The 23,795-nt window shown below is 43.0% G+C and overlaps 1 protein-coding gene across 2 annotated transcripts in view; it reads left to right on the top strand.

Annotated features, from left to right (window-relative positions):
- cadps2 (Ca++-dependent secretion activator 2) overlaps window positions 1-23,795 on the top strand; it is a 660,384-nt gene that overhangs the window by 305,859 nt on the left and 330,730 nt on the right. For both annotated transcript variants that reach the window (XM_078220144.1, XM_078220143.1), the window contains exons 4-6: window positions 4,282-4,362; window positions 6,250-6,486; window positions 10,081-10,202. In XM_078220144.1, the coding sequence (XP_078076270.1) occupies window positions 4,282-4,362; window positions 6,250-6,486; window positions 10,081-10,202 (440 nt within the window). The remainder of the gene's footprint in view (window positions 1-4,281; window positions 4,363-6,249; window positions 6,487-10,080; window positions 10,203-23,795) is intronic.

Genomic DNA, 23,795 nt, shown 5'->3' with positions numbered 1-23,795 from the left:
TGCATGCCACCTTAACCACTCACCCACTTACCACCCTATCCCATTGACCGTTACATACTTAACTTCTCTGAGTAACTTCTCTCCATGGCTTTAAACGTACTGGAATACAAAGCATGTGCCATTAAAAGGGGCATGGCTTTGGTTCCCCTGAGAATCTTCCATTACAAGGAAGGACTCCCAGAATAGGTACACTACATTTCTGAAGAAGTCGGTTTGGAAGTCTGGGCAAGAATTGCATAGCTCTGGTGCAAGGTAAAAAAATAGGAACAGAGTGGCAATCCGACTGTGATTGCCAAACTTGGGAAGATTTGTTTGTGCCGAGGCTGACACTCCAGTGCTGAGGCAACATGCACTCTGTCCAAGATGCTGTCTTCCATATGGTATGTTAAACCAGACCCTGCCTGGCTTCCTGAATGGATTAAAATATCATTTGACATTGCTTGAGCAAAAGCAAGGTGAGGCTGCTTGTGTCCAGTTCAACATGTATCCATCTGTTAACATGTTAAAGCAGATTGTCTGGTCGTAATCATATTTCCATTTGCCATGCTCAAATTGGTTGCTGCATCCTCTACATTACAGCTATGACTGGACTTCACAAATATTTTAGGATGTTCTGAGCTTATGACAGGTACTATATAAGTAAGAATCTTTACTTCTGTCAGTTGGGCATATGTGTAAGCTGATAAGATATAGGAGCAGAATTAGGCCATTCAGCCCATCAAGTTCGCTCTGCCATTTGATCATGGCTGATATGCTCCTCATCCCCACTTTCCTGCCCTCTCCCCATAACCCTGCAATCCATTCCCAGTTAAAAATCTGTCTAATTCCTTAAATTTACTCACTGTCCGAGCATCCACTGCACTTTGGGGTAGCGAATTCCACAGATAAATATTTAGTATGCAGGTGCAGCGGGTAATAAGGAAGGCAAATGGAATTTTGGCATGCATGGCTAATGAAATAGAATGTAAAAGTAGGGGAGTGCTGTTGCAGCTGTAAGGGGCATTGGGGAGACTGCATTTGGAGTACTGCACACAGTTTTGATGTGAATGCATTAGAGGTGGTTCAGAGAAGGTTCACTAGATTGATTCCAGGGATGAAAGACTTGTCTTCGAAAGAGAGATTGAGCATTTTAGGTCTACACTCGCTGGAGTTCAGAAGAATGAGAAGAGACCTAATTGAGGTCTGTAAGATGCTAAAGGGGATTGAGATGCTAGTTGTAGAGTGGATGCTTCCCCCTATTGGACATTCTAGAACAAGAGGCCATAGCTTTAGGCTAAGGGGTGGCAGATTTAAAACAGAAATGAGGAGGTATTACTTCACTCAAAAGGTCATGAATCTGTGGAATTCTCTACTCCAGAGTGCAGTAGACACTGGGACACTCAACAATTTTGAAGAGATAGATAGGTTTTTAATTAGTAGCGGGATGAAGTGTTATGGGGAGTGGGCAGGAAGGTGGAGATGAGGCTGTAATGAGATCAGTCATGATTGTAATGGTGGAGCAAACTCAAGGAGCTGAATTGCCCAGTCTTATGTTATTTACCCAATGCAGATGTAAGAACAGGGGTAGTCTGCATTTTTAATGTTTTCCTTCAGGTGAACCTTCTTCATGATGAATGCAAGCAACAATCAGGCCAGAATATTACTTTTTCACGCGATGCAGAAATCAGCTTCTGAGAATGTAGATTCACTTCTAGCTGTGGATCAGATCGCCATCTTATCTATCGATCCTGTGCTGCTGTGAGTTTCCCCCATCTGGATGGGTTACATCAAGCACACACCCCAGTTTCTCACTGGTATCCTTGAAACAATTTTCTTGCTTGCAACTTTTCCCAACTGTTTTTGGTTCAGTAGCAACATCACCGATTCCACTTGGTTCACTTTATTTTGGACTATCCAAGTTACTATTTTTTAATTTAAAAAAACAGCATTTCACCCTCCCCCTGCATCATTCTAGATGTATACAAGCAAACATGCATTTTTAAGAAAATCAATTTTCACAGTTTCAATTTGTTGTCCAGAAAGTGCCAGCCATCCTTTTTTGATGAGAATGTTTTGCAGATTTCTGGAATGTCTACAAGATTGAGCCAAGTATCTACATTAAAACACTTCCGGTTTGGTATACATTCAAATATGCTTGTTTTTGTAAATAAACCCCCCCCCCCCAACAATAAAAAGGATATCAACCTGAAAAATTAACACTGATTCACATCCACTCCAGGAATGTTCTGGGATCTCCAGGAATTGAAGATTGACCCCCAGGCATTGCTGTGAGCAATCCGGGAGAAAAATCTCAAGATGGTTAATGGTGAAGGTGAGAGGTGGGACATCATGGAATGAACCATCCAGGAATGTATCCAAACAGAGCTGTTAGTCCTGTTCTCATGATGTGGAGATGCTGGTGTTGGACTGGCGTAAGCACAGTAAGAAGTCTCACAACACCAGGGGTTAAAGTCCAACAGGTTTATTTGGTAGCACAAGCTTTCGGAGTGTTGCTCCTCCTTCAAGTGAGTGAAGAGTTGTGTTCACAAACAGGGCATACATAGACACAGACTCAATTTACACAATAATGGTTGAAATGCGAGTCTTTACAGCTAATCAAGTCTTTACAGGTACAGACAATGTGAGTGGAGAGAGGGTGAAGCACAGGTTAAAGAGGTGTGAATTGCCTCCAGCCAGGACAGTCAGTGAGATTTGCAAGCCCAGGCAAGTCGTGGGGGTTACAGATAGTGCGCCATGAACCCAAGATCTCGGTTGAGGCTGTCCTCGTGTGCGGAACTTGGCTATCAGTTTTTGCTCAGCGATTCTGCATTGTCATGTGTCGTGAAGGCCGCCTTAGAGAATGCTTAACCGAAGTTCAGAGGCTGAATTCCCGTGAATGCCTGGAGCGGAGAAGCTCAGAGGCTGAATGCCCGTGACTGCTAAAGTGTTCCCCGACAGGAAGAGAACATTCCTGCCTGGTGATTGTCGAGCGGTGTTCATTCATCCATCGTCGTAGCGTCTGCATGGTCTCCCCAATGTACCATGCCTTGGGACATCCTTTCCTGCAGCGTATCAGGTAGACAAAGTTGGCTTAGTCGCAAGGGTATGTACCGTGTACCTGGTGGATGGTGTTCTCATGTGAGATGATGGCATCCGTGTCGATGATCCGGCATGTCTTGCAAAGGTTGCTGTGGCAGAGTTGTGAAGATCAGAGGCATTCATGGGAATTCAGCCTCTGATCTTTGAAGCCTTCAACATGTCATCGATGAAGACAAACATCTCGCCAAGGCCATCCTCACACCCCCACTTCTTGCCTTCAAACAACCGCACAACCTCAAACAGACCATTGTCTGCAGCAAACTACCCAGCCTTCAGGAGAACAGTGACCATGACACCACACAACCCTGCCACAGCAACCTCTGCAAGACGTGCCGGATCATCGACACGGATGCCATCATCTCACATGAGAACACCATTCACCAGGTACACAGGACATACTCTTGCGACTCAGCCACATTGTCTATCTGATACGCTGCAGGAAAGGATGTCCCGAGGCATGGTACATTGGGGAGACCATGCAGACGCTACGACAATGGATGAATGAACACCGCTCGACAATCACCAGGCAGGAATGTTCTCTTCCTGTCGGGGAACACTTCAGCAGTCACGGGCATTCAGCCTCTGAGCTTCTCCGCTCCAGGCATTCATGGGAATTCAGCCTCTGAACTTCGGTTAAGCATTCTCTAAGGCGGCCTTCACGACACATGACAACGCAGAATCGCTGAGCAAAAACTGATAGCCAAGTTCCGCACATGAGGACGGCCTCAACCGGGATCTTGGGTTCATGTCACACTATCTGTAACCCCCACAACTTGCCTGGGGTTGCAAAATCTCACTGACTGTCCTGGCTGGAGACAATTCACACCTCTTTAACCTGTGCTTCACCCTCTCTCCACTCACATTGTCTGTACCTGTAAAGACTTGATTACCTGTAAAGACTCGCATTTCAACCACTATCGTGTAAATTGAGTCTGTGTCTATGTATGCCCTGTTTGTGAACACAACTCTTCACTCACCTGAAGAAGGAGTGACACTCCGAAAGCTTGTGCTACCAATTAAACCTATTGGACTTTAACCTGGTGTTATCAGACTTTGTACAGTCCTGTTCTCAGCAGCCGTTGCCTGATCTACTGTACAATTCCCACATTGTCAGTTTTTTTTTCAGATTTCCAGCATCGGCAGCATTTTGCCTTTTGTTTTCCAAGTTTAATGTCTTGTGATGTGTTCTGTGCTCCACTTTAGCTGGACAATGCTGACGAACAAGCAGCTCAGATTCGGCGGGAACTTGATGGGAGGCTGCAGATGGCTGAACAATTGGCTAAAGTAAGTGTTGTCTGAAAATTAATGCTATATTTGCTAGGAGTATCAAGTGGCGTTTGTTAGCTATATTTAAAATAATGGAAGTACAGAATCATAGAATCCCTGCAGTGTAGAAGGAGGCCATTCAGCCCATCAAGGCTCCCCCTCCCATCCCGTAACCCCACACAATTACCATGACTAGTCCACCTAACCTGCACATTTTTGGACACTAAGGGGCAATTTATCATGGCTAATTGACCTAACCTGCACATCTTTAGACTGGGGGAGGAAACCGGAGCACCCGAAGGAAATCCATGCAGACACTGGGAGAACGTGCAAACTCCACCCAGATAATCACCCAGGGCTGGATTTGAACCCAGATTCCTGGCGCTGTGAGGCAGCAGAGCTAACCACTGTGCCACCGTGCTCTGAGGCGCAAAATTTACAGCATTGTAGTTTTGGGATGTGAGGTGACTAGAAACCTACATAAACCTGATCAAAGATCCTGTGCATGATGCACACTTCCTGTCCACAAGCACTACTTCCCTCAAATCATTTTGCATCCACATCCTTAATATTTGACCGTGTCAGTTGTGAAAAGCTAATCGGATTGATTGTTGTTTGCATGTAAAAATGCCCAGTTCACCAGGTGCAAGGTTGAAGTCCTAACTCTTTTTCTGGGCCAGTGGAACAGGCCTCCTATATGACAGCCCCAAATACATTTTAATATCTCTAGTTGGTTGTGTTCTTTAACATTCAATTACAAAATCTTCTACCTCTTTCCCCTTCTCAAGCTCAATCTTTCCCTTTCTCAAGCTTTGACAAGTGACTGCTTGACATGTCTATCCTCACATTATGCTGCCTTCCCAAATCAATTGGGAAGTGAATAGACTCTTCTTTATGCATCTGGATGATCCTTGACCAGCACTCTCGTATCCATTCTCAACTCCAAATAATTTATAAATAATAAGCAGAGGTGGTCAAAGAAAGTTTTGTTAAAAAGCACAATTTGTTTTTAATGCCGCTACGATGTTTCTCCCTGACAGCTCACAGTGGTGCCCTGTAGAATAATCCTCAATTCCTCAAACCTCCAGAACCATCCAGGAGGATTGAAAACCCTGTCCCCGAAGCCAGTGGTCCCCGAAGCCAAAGGCCCCCAGGCCTGGGAAAGGAGTACCATTTTTGTCCTGTTTCCAGACACAGGATTCTGCTGATGGTTGAGCCTGTATCTACGACATATTAAGAGTCATAAGCCAGAATTTTCCCGCCTTGCCCATCCCAGAATCGGAGTGGGTGAGGCTCGCAGAACGGAAATCTCCATTGGCCTCGGGCAGAATCTTACGAGCCTCGGGTGGGTGAAGCGGTAAAATTCCGGCAATAGAGTCATACATCGCAGAAAAGGCCCTTCAGACCATCAAGTCTGCATCGACAATAACTATCACTAAAGGCGCACTAATCCCATTTTCCTGCACTCGTCTCGTATCCTTGAATGTTATGATATTTCAAGTGCTCATCCAAATTTGGCTTAGAGTAATGAATTAAAACCACAAATAAGGGCCAGTTTAAACTTAGGGCTCACTTCTATAATAGGTCTTATAAGTTCATAGGTTCAGAAAATGTAGAAGCAGAATTAGGCCATTCGGCCCATCGAGTCTGCTCCGCCATTTGATCATGGCTGATATGCTCCTCATCCCCATTTTCCTGCCTTCTCCCCATAACCCTTCAACCCATTACCAATTAAAAATCTGTCTAATTCCTCCTTTGTTTATATCGTTACCCCAACACCATTAGCTGCACTTTGCCAGTACCACATTCAGAATGCCAGCATTATATTGCTCTCTGTCAGTGGCTCCATGATGTGCATCACATCTCCATTTGTTCCTTATTCTGCTCTCAATGTTTTTTTTAAAGGAGCGAAAATTTCTCAAGTTTGTCCAGAAGGATATGGAGAATATGTACATCGAAGAGCTGAAATCTTCTGTCAACCTGCTCATGGCTAACCTGGAAAGCCTGCCAGTGGCAAAAGGAGGTCCAGAGTTTAAACTTCAGAAGCTGAAGCGGTCCCAGAATTCCTCCTTTTTGGACATTGGAGATGAAAATGAGATTCAGCTCTCAAAATCCGACGTTGTGTTGTCATTCACGCTGGAGGTCAGTTAATTACATGCCCCGTGAGAATTCACGAGTGATTGAAATGTTTAATTTGCTGCTGTCAAGTTGTTAAATGATTTGTTAGCATGTTGACATTTATAGAAAATCGAGAATGAATTTATTCTCTTCTGGGATCCTGCTGCATAAGGCACCGACAGCTGTGTTTGAATGGAACTCCGAGACGGGGGATTTGGTTTTAAATGGCTGCCAATGAAACAACTTATCAACTGCGATTCATTTCTCTTTGAATAGAATGATGAATCTGACATTTTTGGTATGAATTTGATAGTCAATTTGCCAAAAGCTACAGAATTGAGTGTGTGAAAAATGGAAGTGCCGTTTTTAGCCCAGGAGTAGGTGATCTTCCAGAGTTAGAATTGAGGTGAGATGTCTGAAGTGAAATGGGGGAAGCCATCAATTACAAAGACTATTCAAACGTGCGATTCTTCAATATCCAACAATCACACACTTGTGTTCTAGCAGAGGTTGCTGGCGAGGTTACTAATGCACCCACACTGCTGCCCTGTTAAGATCAGCGCAAGTGAATGTTCAGTGAAGTGAGAGAAGGGCTGTGATCTTACCACCTTGTCACACCCGTTGATCAGCGTGGCAAGGTGGGAAGATAGCATACAAAGCTAAATATCAGTTTCGCACCCAACACCAAATGGTTTGCTATCTTCCCAGCCCCTTTTCACAGGCATGAACTGCTTTGCACCCAAAAATGGGCATGAGGATTATTAGCATGAACTTGAATGCATTTCAATACCATTAGCGAGGTCGACACATTATCGCCCCCACCTGTGGGTGACACACTGGCGCAGCGGTTAGCACTGCTGCCTCACAGCGCCAGGGACCTGGGTTTGATTCCCGGCTTGGGTTACTGTCTGTGCGGAGTCTGCACGTTCTCCCTGTGTCTGCGTGGGTTTCCTCCGGATCATTCGGTTTTCTCCCACAGTCTGAAAGACGTGCTGGTTAGGTGCATTGACCATGTTAAATTTTCCCAGAGTGTCCCTGAACAGGTGCCAGATTGTGGAGGCTAGGGGATTTTCACAGTAACTTCATTGCAGTGTTAATGCAAGCCTACTTGTTATTAATACAAAAAAATCTTTTTAAAAAAACACCCCCCGACTGTGCCATCTGCGGCTCAGTATGAAGCCAGAAATCCCCAGGATTGATGTGTGTGAGGAGCTGCCCACACTCTGTACACATCATGTTGGGCTTAATTGACACAGGATTAACAGACCCTCCTCTCCCTGGACTGGGACAAGGACGGTCATTCCAAGCACAGCCCTCTAAATCCAGACTCACTGGACTTTCTATCCTTTTGGAGACTATTACTTCTTATGTCTTGCCCAGGATGGTCTTTGCTTTCTCACCCCTTCGAATTACAGCCCCCCCAATCCCATTTCCCCCCCCCCCTTGTGTCTGTGTGCACCTTTTCCCCGTCGCATGCCCCCAGTCACATGACTGTGAGTGCCCTTCCCCGTCGCATGCCCCCAGTCATGTGACTGTGTGTGCCCTTCCCCAGTCTTTCCTGCCTCCAGTCAAGCCATTGGCTTCCAACCCCTTCTCTTGTCCTTGTGTTGTTTCACAGAGCCCCCTTCTTCTTGCTGGTCTGGAATGGAGAACCTTGGCTCTGAACCCCCTTTGAGCTGTGACGGTCTTGGCTGCGCAGCCTGGCACAGAGTCAGAGTAGCAGCAAGTGCTGTGTCATGCAGGATAGGCAAACTTACTTCAAAGTCACGAATGAAGTGCAGTTTGCCAGGTGCACATCACTTGCATCCGGTCATGAGTCTAATTAGCTGCTGATGTGGATCTGGAGTGAGGGTGTGATTCTGGTGAGCTGGCCTCCTTATAGGTGATACTTAAATGCAAGCAAATGTAGTTTCTGACATGGCGTGGGGGTGCTACCTGACTTGCGAACCCTTTTCCCACTGGCGGGAAACTGATATTGGATGACTGCCAAACTTTGCCGTTCTGCGCGATGACACCCGCCATTGACAGAGCAGGAAACTCCCATCCAAAATGTTTGCTGTTAATGAGGCAACAAAATGCACTCTCCTGCGACAGACACAAGCCACACTTTGTCCTTTACTCCACTTTATATAGCTGTTTCTCTGGCTTCAGGTTGTGTGATAGCAACATGAGCATGTTTCATCTCAGGAATTTTTCTTTGTTCTTTCCTGGAATTGGCAGCAGGAAAGAATAGTTTGTAGAAAGATGGGGCTTGAAGAGAAATTGGCCCAAAAATACATACAGTTGGTGTCAGTCAGCTCTGGTCTTATTTTAAACCCACAAGGATTCACTCTCACAGATGGCAGTGATATTCTGAAACACTACGTTGTTCTGCTCAGTCAGTTTGCTTTTCTGGATACATTAGAAAGAGTAAGTGGGCAAAGTAAAACGTTGTGGGCAGAAATTAAATGGAATAAAAAGCAAGTGGGACAGACAGTACCATAGAGACTAGAGTGGAGCTGAATTCTGGTAACTAATTAACAGATTTGCCAAGACTTGTGACACTAAGATCAAGATTATTAAGTTGTAGATGAAAACAATCACCCATTGTAAATGTGGTGCCACTGCCCTGATTTGGTCTTTCGCATTGTAATCAGTCAAAACTAAAACATATGCACGAGGCCTGCGAGTAAACCTTTGCAAAGCACTTTTGATGGCAGGATGAGGAACTAGCCTTGGCCAGTGGTGTGAGGCCACCTAGGATCATACAATCCCTACAGTACAGAAGGAGGTCATTCAGCCCGTCAAGCCTGCACCAACAACAATCCCATCCAAGCTCTATCCCCAGGTATTTGCCTGACTAGTCCCCCTGATTCTAAGGGGCAATTTTAGCATGGCCAATCCACCTACCCTGCACATCTTTGGACTGTGGGAGGAAATTGGAGCACCCAGAGGAAACCCACACAGACACGGGGGACTACGTGCAAATTCCACGCAGTCACCCAAGGCCAATATGCACCTGGGTCACTGGCGCTATGAGGCAGAAATAATAACCATTGTGCCACCGTGCTGCCCTAACCTCGTTAAGACACTTTCTTGCATTCTTACATTTAATGTTCGGTATTTGAAATAGATGCCCAACTAATACGGTTTATGCTGTGTCACATTTCAGAGTGATACGAATATTTCTTTGAATGGCAGTTAATTATTCATGATAAGTTCAGATGGTGATGATTCTGAAGCTGCTGGGCCTGTAAAAATGTCAATGCCATGGGAAAAAAACTAGTTGAGCATATGCGATATAGAATGCAAGGTTCAGTAGAAATCCTTCTAGGGCATTTTTATATATCTGATTGGACTCAGATGGCTCCACTCAGCTAGACACCTGAGCCCCAGTGCTGCTGTGCCATTTTTAATGCATCTGTATGTTACTGTCCCCACTGAAGGATCAGCGGGAAGAGGCCAGTGCTTTTTGTGCCTCTGACCTCTGGTTAAGCAGTCCTAAAAGTCAAGTCCAGCGCACCATCCATGATGCAACCCCTAATAGCATGCAAGTGTTGAAGTGCTTCACCCTGTGCCATTGTAAGTAGCAAGAAATTATATTTTTTCAAACCTCACAGATCTTTATTGTGTTTTTAGATTGTTATAATGGAAGTTCAAGGACTGAAATCAGTGGCACCCAATCGTATTGTGTATTGCACGATGGAAGTGGAAGGTGGAGAAAAGCTTCAGACTGACCAAGCCGAAGCCTCCAGGCCACAGTAAGTGATTCTGTGTTGATCTTGCACACTTGTTTTCTCTGTTGTGAGTTTGAGACATCAACATCAATCTTGTTTTCTGGTTGCACCACCTGAGATTTTGTTCACATTTGATGGTTTGAATGCCATTTGAGTTGGACAAGATTTTCAGCGAGGTCAGATCTAGTATTTTGGAACTGAGAAGAATCTTTTTATGTCATCAGTCTTAAATCATCGTTCTCTCAAATGGCACCCACTTTGCTTACATGTTACGGTATTCACGCAGAGAGATATACATTAACCATGTTGTGTTTGACACAAGTCCTTAGCTATTGCACTGTGTACCATCACATTTATATTATTATACTCCCTGCATTTTCTTCAAGTTTCTCGTTTCCCCTCTTCTGTTAAGCTGTTTACATGTTGCTGTGGTATGATTCCAGATTTGCCTTCCAGTAACTTGTCCCCCCGGTCCCTCAACTCCTGTGAGTGTACTTCACGTGCGGACCTAAGCAGACAGGGCAAGCAAGGTGATGCAACTACGTGTGGCATCAAAACCGAGGCCAATCCTACCCTCGGTTGCTGCCCACATGTATATCCTTCTAGCCGGGGGGAAAAGGAAACAATCAATTTTGTTCTCCCCAACTAGACACCCTCAGCTCAACTGAAGCAATCCTGGTCAAGACCAGAAACCTCAGCACAGATTGTGACTGTGATCTTGTTCACAAGACATAGCTACTCATAGCTTGCTAAGACACTGGGAGGGCAGAAATGTGGCAAGAGGAAACACATCTGCCATTCACCTGTGTGCCTGGTATTTCTAAGCTTACTGTAAGGAAAATAATTTCCGTAATACATCATCGTGATCTCTTTTTGAAACTTACAGTGCCAAGAGAAAGGAACTCCCAAGGCTTTGTAATCCGTGGATTAGTTGGTAACGTATGTCAGTTGAACAAAAGGTTTTGCTGAGTTATTCCCGGTGTTGAATAGGAAGGGAAGTCAGAGCAGTGATGTCAGCTGAATCATTTTGAAGTTCAATAATGAATGTAAATTTATCTTATGTCTAATGTTTGCATCATTCTGAAAAACTATAGTTATGCAATGTAAATGTGGCTCTCTCCCTATCTAAATACATAAAACACATCCAGAAATTGGGAAAGACAGAATGATCTAGTTGGACACTAGTAAGTATTTACTTAATTGCTATTTTCCTTGGTAGTCGGCTATCAAAATAAACATTCTCCATTTTAGGTATTTTAGTCTTTCTGCTGAATGTGTTCTGCAAGGCTACTGGAAACATTTTTCATTGTGAAGAATGGGTGAAATGCCAAGCTGCAACATGCGAGGCACTGTCAAGGTTACAAAGGCAATGAAAGATGTTGAGGCAAATCAGAACATGACTGCGTGATGCTACAGTTTTTAAAAAATGGATTGTATGAGAAAGGAAAGACTGAAGGAGGTGAGAAGGCCCATAGTTTGAAATGCTGGGAAGGGTTGTGATATGAGTCTTTGAACTCCGTGGTGTGGCCAGAGAAGAAGAATATACTGTTTGGCTTAGTTGTAGCTTGGAAAGAACTGAAGGAAACAATTTCCAGCTGATGCTGTTGCATTTCCTACTCACGGCAAACTAAAGCTGCTTCATCAACTGTATTTGCTCTTGTCCCAAAGTGTGGATCAGTCCCCCTTTTTAAAGATTGGAGAAGTGCATATCAGAACAAGAGCCTAAGATGTATCCACTTGGATAACACAGGCCATTGTTAAATCCCAGAACGCACTATCATCTGTTTAAATACTGGGAAGTAAAATTCTGATTCTTCAGGACATGGCTGGGGATTTACAGAAGAGATCAGTGACACTTGAACTAAGACAATATCAAGAACAGTCCCACGGTTAGGAACACTGATTTATATCTCAATGCTCTGATTAGCTCAAATAATTGACCCCTACCTACTTCCATCTTTCACAACTAGATTTCCTCCTTCATCCCTGAGAGGTCATGACAACACCTATTGTTATTAGGTTGTACGTTGTCTCATGTAGAAGTCTACAGTTGAACGATAACTGTTCATTAATAACACACAATTATATACATATATACAGGATACAGTCCTGACTAGATGCTATCTTCAGGCCAACTTCTACCAGATTCGCTAATACACTGCTGCTTCCGTGTGACTCTCTACATTTCAATGTGTGTGGTACTTTTCCCCTGTCCCACATTAACCCGAATCCTGAACACCCGAATACACTTATGACTCTCAGAGACATCTTTAAGGGCTTTGCAATTAGTTAATTTTATCGGTTGTAATGACATTTGGGTAGGGAAATACAGTATTAATTTTACACATTGCAAGATCCATCAAGAAAAGTTACATTTGTATAACACCTGCCGTGATCTCAGGACCTCCCAAACTGCCTTACATTTAAATAAAAAGTGTTATTACTACTTTAAGAAATATGCCAGCTAACCTATGCACAGCTACCATAACTAGTAATTAATAGCCCAATTACTTGTTTTAGTGAAGTTGTTTGAGGAACAATTATTGGCAGAACATCAGGGAGATCGCCCTAATCTTCTTCAAAGTACTGCTCTGATGACTTTCATATTCACCTGAGGGGGCATTGGGGCCACTCATTTGAAAGACAATGCAGCACTCCCTCAATATTGGACATCGGCCTAGATTTTGTACCTAGCCTTCTCGAGTGGGTCTTGAACCTATAACCTCTGACTCAGAGACAGTAGTGTTGCCATCAAAGCCACTGCAATAGAAATTAGATCAATGCCCAGTTCATTTCCTTTTGGGAGTCATCACATTTCTTCATAAACAAGAATGCTAAAGTCGGGATTTGGAAAAAGTAGGATTTCTCTGTGAAGTACTTCTCAAGTTGACATTTAGTTCCTCATTTAGAATTTAACTTAGAACTTAACTGTAAATGAAACTGCAAGTTAGTTACATTACCTCGTTAATAGAAACTAGGTGGTGGTTAACTGTCAATCAACTGAAAGCGGTTGCCTGAATAGTGTGTTGAGGTCAGCAGCTGCAACTTGAGAGAGTCATAAACTCGATGCAAATTTGATCAGTATAAACTCTAAGGTGGGATTTTCCAGCACTTCACTCGTGGTAGCTTCTGGCCCCGCCAAAATCGACCCCCTGCAGGAGGTTTCCTGGTGGCAGGTGGGGCGAGCCATGCAAAGGCCCATTGACTTTGGCAGGATTGTAAGATCCTGACAGCAGCCAATGGCTCACCTCATCCGCCATGTGAATACCTGCTGAGGTAGGGAGCTCAGAATATCCCTCCCTATGTAATCTGAGGTTAAAAGATAAGATGGTAGATAACCTGAGGCAGATATATTCATTCTATTGAGAAAAAAAGACTACAAGGAGTGTAAGCTTTCTGAGGCTAACTAAAGTTAAAGATGACATCAAATTGAAAGAAAAGGTATGCAATGTTGTGAAGATTAATTGTAAACCAGAAGATTGGGAAAATTTTAGATAATAGAAAAGAATCATAAGATAACTAGGAGCAGGAGGGGGCATCTCCCAGCCTCAACTCACTTTCCTGCCCGTTCACCACAGCCCTTCAAAGTATTACTGATTAAAAATCTGTCCACCTCTTCCTCTTAAATTTACTCAAAGTCCTGAAATCCACTATGCTCTGGGATAATGAATTCCACAGACTCACAACCCTTTGAGAGAAGTAATTTCTCCTCATCTCTGTTTTAAATCTGCCACTCCTTATCCTAAAACTTGTTCTAGATTGCCCTACAAGAGGAAACATCCTCTCCATGTCTACCTTGTCAATCCTCCTTATCATCTTGTACACCTCAATCAGATCTCTCTGCATTCTTCTAAATTTCAGGGAGTATAGGCCTAAACTGCCCAATCTTCCTTCGAAAGACAAACTCCTAATCTCTGGATGGTTTAAAAAAAAGAGAGAAAATAGATCAATACACTATCAAGAAATATCTGTGCTGAATTTAATGCTGTCGGCAAGCTCAAAAGTGGGAGACAGCCCCGGATGGTTATAGCGGAACCCTAAACGTCATCCAGTCATTAGCAACCAAGAGGGATGGTCATCTCTATTTAAAGATGCTGCCCTCCTCAACAGCTGCCAGCCAATCAGAGCACTAGTTATGGCAAGTTTTCCCTAGTTTTATAATCCATTCCTCTTGTAATAAAGACCAAACTTCCGTCCGCCTTCCTAATTGCTTGCTGCACCTGCATGCTGACTTTTTGTGTTTCATGGAAAAGGGTCCCCAGATCACTCTGTATTTCAGCATTCTACTGTTTTCCTCTATTTAATAATATTCTGCTTTTCTGTCCTACCTCGCAAAGTGGACAAGCTAACATTTTCCTACATTACACTGAATCTGCCACATTCTTGCCCAGTTACTTAGCCTATCTATATCCTTTTGCGGACTCCATGTCCCCTTCACAACATTCTTTTCTATTTATTTTTGTGTGACGAACACATTTTGCAAACACTTTTTTCTTCGTCCAAGCCATCAATATAGATTGTAAATTGTTGAGCCCCCAACACAGATCTCAATTGCACTCCAATTTGCCAACCTGAAAATGACCCATTTATCCCAACTCTTTTCTTCCTGTTAACTAACCAATCCTATATCCACCCTAATATATCACTCTCAACACCAAGAGCTCTTATCTTGTGCAGTAATCTTTAATGTAGCACCTTATCAAATGTCTTGTAGAAATCTAGGTACACCACATTTCCAGGTTGCTCTTAATCCACATTCCTTGTTACTTCCTTAAAGAACAGGTAGTATTGAGGAAGCAGGGGGGCTGCAGAAGGACTTGGACAGGTTAGGAGAGTGGTCAAAGAAGTGGCAGATGGAATACTATGTGGAAAAGTGAGATTATGCACTTTGGAAGGAGGAATGGAGGCATAGACTATTTTCTAAATGGGAAAATGCTTGGCAAATCAGAAACACAAAGGGACTTGGGAGTCCTTGTTCAAGATTCTCTTAAGGTTAACGTGCAAGTTCAGTCGGCAGTTAGGAAGGCAAATGCAATGTTAGCATTCATGTCAAGAGGGCTTGAATACAAGAGCAGGGATGTACTTCTAAGGCTGTATAAGGCTCTGGTCAGACCCCATTTGGAGTATTGTGAGCAGTTTTGGACCCCATATCTAAGGAAGGATGTGCTGGCTTTGGAAAGGGTCCAGAGGAGGTTCACAAGAATGATCCTTGAAATGAAGAGCTTGTCGTATGAGGAACAGTTGAGAACTCTGGGAGTTGGAGTTTAGAAGGATGAGGGAGGATCTTATTGAAAGTTACAGGATACTGCGAGGCCTGGATAGAGTGGACGTGGAGAGGATGTTTCCACAAGTAAGAAAAATTGGAACCAGCGGGCACAACTTCAGGCTAAAGGAACGATCCTTTAAAACAGAGATGAGGAGGAATTTCTTCTGCCAGGGAGTGGTGAATCTGTGGAACTCTGGAGGCCAGGTCATTGAGTGTCTTGAGTGACAGAGATAGATAGGTTTTTGATTGATAAGGGGATCAGGGATTATGGGGAAAAGGCAGGAGAATGGGGATGAGAAAGAAGATCAGCCATGATTGAATGGCAGAGCAGACTCGATGGGCCGAGTGGCCTAATTCTGCTCCTATGTCTTATGGTCAAACATTATATCTCTTTAACAAAATCACATTTTACTCTGTCTTTATTATGATTGAATAAAAGTCCTGCTACTGCCTCTTTTACTAATAGATTCAGCATTTTCCCCAATGATAAATGTTAGGCTACCTGGTATGTAATTTCCTGCTTTCTGTCTCCTTCCTTTCTTGAACAATTGTGGTTTTCCAGTCTGCTGGAACCTTGCCAGAATCTGGAGAATTTTGGAAATGCATCCACTATCTCTTTAGCCATTTCATTTAAGACCCTGGAATGTAGGTTATCAGATCCAGGGAACTTGTCAGCATTTAGTGAGAATAGAGCTAACGTTTCAAGGCTAGATCCGGACTTGAAACATTGGCGTTGTTCTCTCCCCACAGATGCTGTCAGACTTGCTGAGGTTTTCCAGCATTTTGTTTTTGTTTAAGAGTCCAGCATCCACTGTAATTTGCTTTTATCATTGTCAACCTTTAGTCCCATTAGTGTTCACAGTTATTAGGGTGTATCTGAAGGAACATTTCACATTCTGCTTAGTTGGACATCCAGATACCTCAATAATCAAATTGGGGTCTGCGAATGCAACACCCTTTGATTATGTCTTTCCTAACAAGGCTATTTCTCCTCTGGCACTGATGCATAAATGTGGAGGTGTGGAACAGTATATCTTTCATGTTGCCTGATCTGGCTAGCATTCATTTATTGGTCTTCTCTCTCTTTCAGACAGAAAATACTTATCATTGGCAAGCCCCTTGATTTTAATAGTGATGCCAGTGATAAAAATAAATAGGTTACGTCAGTTGGCCTGAAGGCCCAAGGCACTGTGTGCCAAGAGAGAAAACATCAAAACTTCAATGAACCAATTAAGAAATTCCAAAAATACACTTGCCTCAATATTGTAAAGATTTTCCATAACATCTTGATTGTTTACTGCTGCCTAGCAACGTGATGGTAAATTTAGAATGGGTATGCTTTACATCTGGCATGCTGCACTCCAAGAAATGGAAGGGCTGGTGAGGAAATACAATGACCCCAAATTAGTGCCAAAATGAACTTCCCACCTGTTGGAAAACAGAACTTTTAACTGCCTGCCAAAAAATATAGTGAGATGCTAAACTCTGCACATTTCTACCTTATTTCTTGCATCTGGCTGCCCAGTTGCACCCAAATATCAGGGTTGTAACAGAGATTTTTGAGAGCAGGCAGGTTGTTTTAACATTTTATTCAAGCCAGTCTGGTTTTGGGAATCTTGTAAGGTAATTAGCCATGGTGCACAAGGGACCATAGTCATCTCTCTGTTACAAAGTAACAATTGATTATATAGATTGAGGAGCACCACTCTGCATTCAGGCCTGGAACAAGACAAGGAGAAAGTCTTCCATCAACTTCAACAGCAAGTACAGGGATTGAAACCATGCCATTGGGATCATTCTGCACCACATTTTATCAATCTAGCCAATTGAGCTAACCAACCTCCACACCCTGTTGTCGCTGATAATTGAATTCATAGGACAATGGGAATTATATTGATGAGCTCAAAGACCCATCCATCGGACATTAGGAATGGTGTTGATTCCCTGTAGGTGATCACACACAAGTTTGCAGGCTGGGAAACGTGACCATGGTCATTGTCCTTTGTGGTTGACCTAAAGCTTTAAAGTTTATTTATTAGTCACAAGTAAGGGTTAGATTAACAGTGCAATGAAGTTGCTGTTAAATTCCCCTAGCCACCACGCTCTGGTGCTTGTTCGTGTCAATGCACCTAACCAGCATGTCTTTCAGATTGGGAGGAAAACCGGAGCATCTGGAGGAAACCTGCTCAGACATGGGGAGAACGTGCAATCTCCACACGGGCAGTGACTTAAGCCAGGAATTGAACCCGGGGCCCTGGTGCTGTGAGGTAGCAGTGCTAACCACTATGCCACTGTGCCGCCCCATTGGAAAACATATTGCTGAAGATGATGGTTGATACCTCAAGATTAACATCTGTGGCATGAAAGGCTTATTTTTCCATAACGGTGCTGCATAATTTTAGTTCAGTCTTCTGTATTATAATTCAAAAGCAAAATATTGCAGAATGTTGGAAAAGTAAAATAAGAAAACAAAAAGAACAGAGTAGCAGCATCTTGTGGAGAGAAAAGTAGTGTTAATGTTTCAGATAAGTGGGGTGGGATTCTCCAGCTGCACTCGCCCCAAAACCAGGGAATCCCAAAAGATATAACAGGTCTTAAGCAAGTCGAGAAAGGGCAGGGGGGAGAAAAAGAAGTGAAAGTTTATGATAGGATGGAAAAGGCAGAAGAAAATAAATCACAAAAGGGATGATGCTGTCAGGCAAAAGGGAATATTAATAGGATAAATATTGTAAAGAAACAAAAGATTGATCTTGAGGAGGATGGGTAAATGGGTCTCACAGAGTCATTATCAACAGTGATGTGTGGAAAAATCAAAACAGTGGTTAGGATCTGAAATTGTTGAACTCAATGGTGAGTTCACAAGGCTATAAAGTACCTAATCAGAAGACAATGCTCTTCCTTGAGCTTCATTCGAACAGTGTAAGAAGCCAAGGCCAGAGGTGTCCGAGTGGCAATGGGGCAAAGAATTAAAATGGCAGCAGCCCAGAAGCTCAGGGCCAGGTTTACAGACTGAACAGTAGTGTTCCAACCTTCATTTAAAATTATATCATTTGGTTGTACAGTCTCTTCTCGTCCTTGCCACCAAAATGAATCACTTCACACCTCCCTGTGTTAAGTTTCATCTGCCATGTGTCTTCCAGTTCCACAGTCTGTCTCTGACCTTTTGAAGGTCATTATTATTCTCCTCACAGTTTACTATATTTCTGAGATTTGTGTCATTCACAAACTTGTTATCATGTAACCAATGGTAACATGCTGTGAGGGTCAGCTGACGAGGTAGACAATGTAACCAATGGCAAAATGTTGTGGTGGGCAGCTTGTGTGGCCCAGAGCATGGTCCCAATGAAGTGTCTTTACTAAACATTATTCTTTTGATTTATTTTGTGAAGTTAGTTTTTTTTATTGCTTGCAATTGAAGTATCCTTATTGCTGGAGAACAAACTTTACATAAATTTTCCCCTATATTCTCGAGTCCAGGAAATTAATATGTAGAAAAGTTTATATGCAAAATTATGCCTCGTGGGCATGGGATTGGGGGTAATATCTTAACATGGATTTAGGATTGAGAATGAACAAATGACAGGGAGTCGGAATAAATGGGCCTTTTTTGAATTGACAGGTCGTAATTAGTGGCATGCTGCAAGGATCAGCACTTGGGCCTCAGCTACTTAGAATTTATATTAACGATTCAGATAAGGGATCAAATGTAATGTATCCAGTTTCATTGACAATACAACGTTACGTGGGAAAGTAAGCTGTGAGAAGGATGCGCAGAGGCTGCAAAAGGATATTGACAAGTTAAAGGAGTGGGTAAGATCGTGTCAATTGGAATATAATGTGGAGAAATCTGAAGTTATCTACTTGAGTAGGAAAATTAGAAAGACAAACTACTTTTAAATGAAGGGCGCATGGGAAATGATGTCATTCAGACGGATCATTGTAAATGAGTCACAGAAAGTCAATGTGCAGATACAGCAAATAATTAGGAAAGCTGATATGTAAACTTGTATTACAAAGGAAGTGGAGTACAAGAGTAAAGATCTTATTGCAGTTGTATAGAACCTTGATAAGACCAGACCTAGAGCACAGTGTACAGCTATGATCTGCTTACCTTAAGGAGAATATACTTGCCTTGCAGGGAGTCCAATGGAAGCTCAGTGGACTAATTCCTGGGATGATAGAATCATTAAATGAGGAGAGATTATGGAGTAAACTCAGCCTAATTCACTAGAGTTTAGAAAATTGACAGGTGATCTAGTTGAAACCTAAAATAGAGATTCGGACAGGGTAGATGCTGGAAGAATGTTTCCCCTGGGGGGGGGGGGGGGGGGTGTGTGTGTGTGTGTGTCAAGAACTAGTGACCATAATCTGGGAAGCAGAGGTCAGCTATTTAGGACCGCAATTAGCAGAAATTGCTTCACTCAGAAGTTGTGAACCTTTGGAATTCTCTACTGCAGTATGCTGTGGATTCTCAGTCATTTGAGTATATTCAAATCGAGGATGAACAGATTTTTGGATATGAAGGAAGTTGAAGAATATGGAGATAGTTTGGGAAGGTGTAGCTGAGGCAAAGGATGGTGGAACTGGCTGGCTCAGGTACCAAATAGGCAATTTCTGCTCTGATTTCTTTGATCTTTATTTCAATTTGAACAGCAACTATAAACTCCCACTCTCTGCTTTCCATCCCTTAACTAATTTTGTACCCTGACTGTTATTGTCCGTTTAATCCCATGGTCTTCAATTTTGGTACTCTGCTTATTTGTGCCACTTTATCTGAACACCTTTTAAAAGTTCATATACACAACAACATCAATTCACTGTCCTTATTGTTACTGCATCAAAGAACTCAATCACAATTTATCTTTAACCATTCAGTGTTGGCTCTTGTATATTAAACTATATTTTTCCAAGTGAAAGTTATACTGATGTTAGGATGCTTGACCTGCAGCTACCTTTCTCCTTTTTTTGAACAGGGTGCAACATTTACAATTCCTTTCCCTGTTTGCCCTACCCCTCAGCAAAGTATCATAGAATGACCCAGAAGGAAATGATTTGGTCCATTCTGTCTGTGCCAGCCAAGAAAACGAGCCACCCAACATAACCCCTTTTTTAGCATTAGGTCTGAAGCCCTGCTGGATACGGCACATGAAGTACGCATCCAGATTCTTATAACTGAGACAAGGGCTTCTGCTTTTACTACCCTGTCAGGCAGTAAATTCCAGGCCCCTAAAACCCTTTGGGTGAAAAGGTCTTTCTTCATCAGCCTTCTAATCTTTATATCAACCACTTTAAATTTATATTCCCTCGTCATTGAGCTCTCTGCTAAGATGAATAGGCCCTTCCCATCCACTATATTCAGGCCCCTCACAATCTTGTACATCTCAATCAAATCAGCCTCCCCTGTTCCAAGGAGAACAACTCCAGGCTGTCCAATCTTTCCTCATAGCTGCTGTTTGTGAGTCCTGGCAACATTGTCATAAAAATTCACTTTACCCTCCAATGCAATTAACAACCTTCCTGTAATGAAGTGACCAGAACTGCACACAATAGTCAAATTGTGGCCGAACTAATATTTTACATACTTCCAGCATAATCTCCTTGCTCTTGTATTCTATGGCTAAGCTAATAAAGGATTCCATCTGCCTTCTTAACCATTTTGTCAACCAGTTCTTCTACCTTCAGGGAACCATGGGCATTCACTCCAAGGTCCCTCACTTCCCCTGCACCTCTCAGTACCCTCTTATTTGTAGTGTAACTCTTTACCTTGATTGACCTTCGCATCATCTCACACTTCTCTGGATTGCATTCTATTTGCCAGTTTTCAGCCCATCTGACCAGTTCATTGATATCTTCCTGCAGTCAATAGCAATCCTCCTCACAATCAACCGCACAGCCATCTGCAAACCTCTTGATTATTTACCCTCTATTTAAGACCAAATTATTAGCATATACAACAAAAAGAGAGGAAACAGTACTGAGCCCTGCAAAACCCCATTGGAAGCAGCCATCCAGTCGCAAAAGCATCCATCATCAGTTACCATTTGTTTCCTGCCACTCAGCCATTGAGATGAAGCTGATTTTTAAGAAGAACAGTGGTCTGTGGTTAGGGTCAGATTTTTGTCCTTACTCCTGAACAGAAACGTTGCTAATTGCATTCCTCTTGAAAATGAAAATGCATGGCAAGTTGGAATAGATCAGCCGAGGTGGCAGCTTTCCTCAGATTGGTGTAGCAAAGCTAAGCATCCACCGTCACTTTGTTGGCTATGGCAACTATCATTTTAATCCCAATTTCCTGCCTTATCTTTGTATCCTGTAATAACATGCTTCCCCAGTGAATATCTGTCTCCTTTAAACATCTCAAATGATTCAGCATCTATAGCCTCCTGGGATATTGCATTTTATACTGTCTGATTTTTTTTTTTAAAAAGACAAGTTAGAAGTGTTTCATAGAATTCCTACAATGCAGAATGAGGACTTTTAGCCCATTGTCTGCGCTGACGCTATGATAGAGCACTTTACCCAGGGCCTATCCCCATAACCCCACCTATTTACCCCTGACTTACATATCTTGAGACCCTAAGGGGCAATTTAACATGGCCAATCCACCCAACTTGCACATCTTTGGACTGTGGAAGAAAGCTGGAGCACCTGGAGGAAACCCATGCAGACAGGGGGAGAATGTGCAAACACCACACGGACAGTCACGCAATGCTGGAATCAAACTCTGGTCCCTGGCCCTGTGAGTTGGCATTGAAACCATTGCGCCACTGTGCCACCCTTATTTGCACTTAACTTGATTACCTACTCAATTTAAGAAGGTGGAGCCTCTAATGCAGATAAGTCTCCCTTTTTATAGTTGCTCAATCATACTCATTTACCAAAATATTTCTGCCTATGTTTTCATTGACCAGGGATAGGTGCCAATGTCACTTGCCTGGGTTGGACACTCTGCAGCTGTTAATATAATTAGTCTTGTGAGTTGAATTGATGCCTAGTTCTTTTACATAAGAACTAAGAATAGGTCTGACCCTTCAAGTCTGCTCTCGTTGCCGTACAATAATATTTGATAAAGTATCATAAGCGTATTCATTAGCAAAATTGAACCCCATGAGATTAAAGAGACGCGTTTACAAAATTGGCTGAGGGATATAAGACAGAAGTTGGTGAGAAGATGTTTTACAGACTGAACAGAAGGTCATAAAGAATAGTAAGAAGTCTCACAACACCAGGTTAAAGTCCAACAGGTTGATTTGGAATCACAAGCTTTCGGTGTGCTGCTTCTTCATCAGGTTGGTCACTCTGAAAGCTTGTGATTCTAAATAAACCTGTTGGACTTTAACCTGGTGTTGGGAGACTTCTTACTGTGCCCACCAAAGTCCAACGCCGGCATCTCCACATCATAAAAAATAGGAGTGGCAGTGGGCCACTTGGCCCTTGGTGCCTGCTTTGCCATTGAATAAGATCATGGGGATTATCCCATATCTCAACTCAACCTTCCTGCACGATCTCCATGTCCTTTGATTCCTGCAGTGCCAAAACATCTATTAATCTCTCTTAAACATTCTCGATGACTGAGCATCTACAATTCTCTGGGTTAGAGAATTCCAAAGACACTCAATCTTCTGAGTGAAGAAATACCTCATCTCAGTCCTAAATGGCTGACCCCTTGTTCTGAGACTATACCCTCTGGCTCTGGACTCCCCAGCCATATGAAACATCCTTCTAGCATATAACCTGTCAAAAGCATGAAGAACTTTTAATGTTTCAATGAGAACACCTCTCATTCTTCCACATTCTGGGGAATATTGCACTTTCTCCTCAATCATCCCTATTTCCAGCAGTCTGTCTAGTGAGCCTCGGCTGCACTGCTTCCTTGGCCCTGTCAGTGCTCAGGAACTGCCCCCTGTGTGCCAGAGTACTGTCCAGGCATGACCCTTTCCTCCTGGGGGGGTGTACTTACCAGTGCCCCCCCCCCCCCCCTTTACTCCAATCTCTTTGTAATAAAGGCTAACTCTTCATTTGTTGGCCAAATTGGGTGAACGTTGGGCTTGTTATTCCAACCTAGGGAATGTTTCCTGCATGCTTGTTCATGGCGGTATTGTGGCTTGATACAATTTGGAGGCCAATCTGCTCTGGACATGCCCATTGACTGATTTACTTACACCTGAGAGTATATTTGGGGCATCAGTTTAACATCTCACCTGAAAGTTTGCACTTCGAACAGTACCATGCTGCCTCAGTCCTCTGGACTGAAGTATCAGCCTAGGTGATGCCTCAAGTCTCTCAATTCAATCTTGAACCAATGACCCTTTGACAAAGGCAGGAACACTACCACCAATCCCAGGCTGACC

The sequence above is a fragment of the Mustelus asterias genome, chromosome 9, assembly GCF_964213995.1.
Source record: "Mustelus asterias chromosome 9, sMusAst1.hap1.1, whole genome shotgun sequence".
NCBI classification, from domain to species: domain Eukaryota; kingdom Metazoa; phylum Chordata; class Chondrichthyes; order Carcharhiniformes; family Triakidae; genus Mustelus; species Mustelus asterias.
Note: the sequence above shows the minus strand (reverse complement) of the source record. Positions and strands in the feature narration are given on the sequence as shown.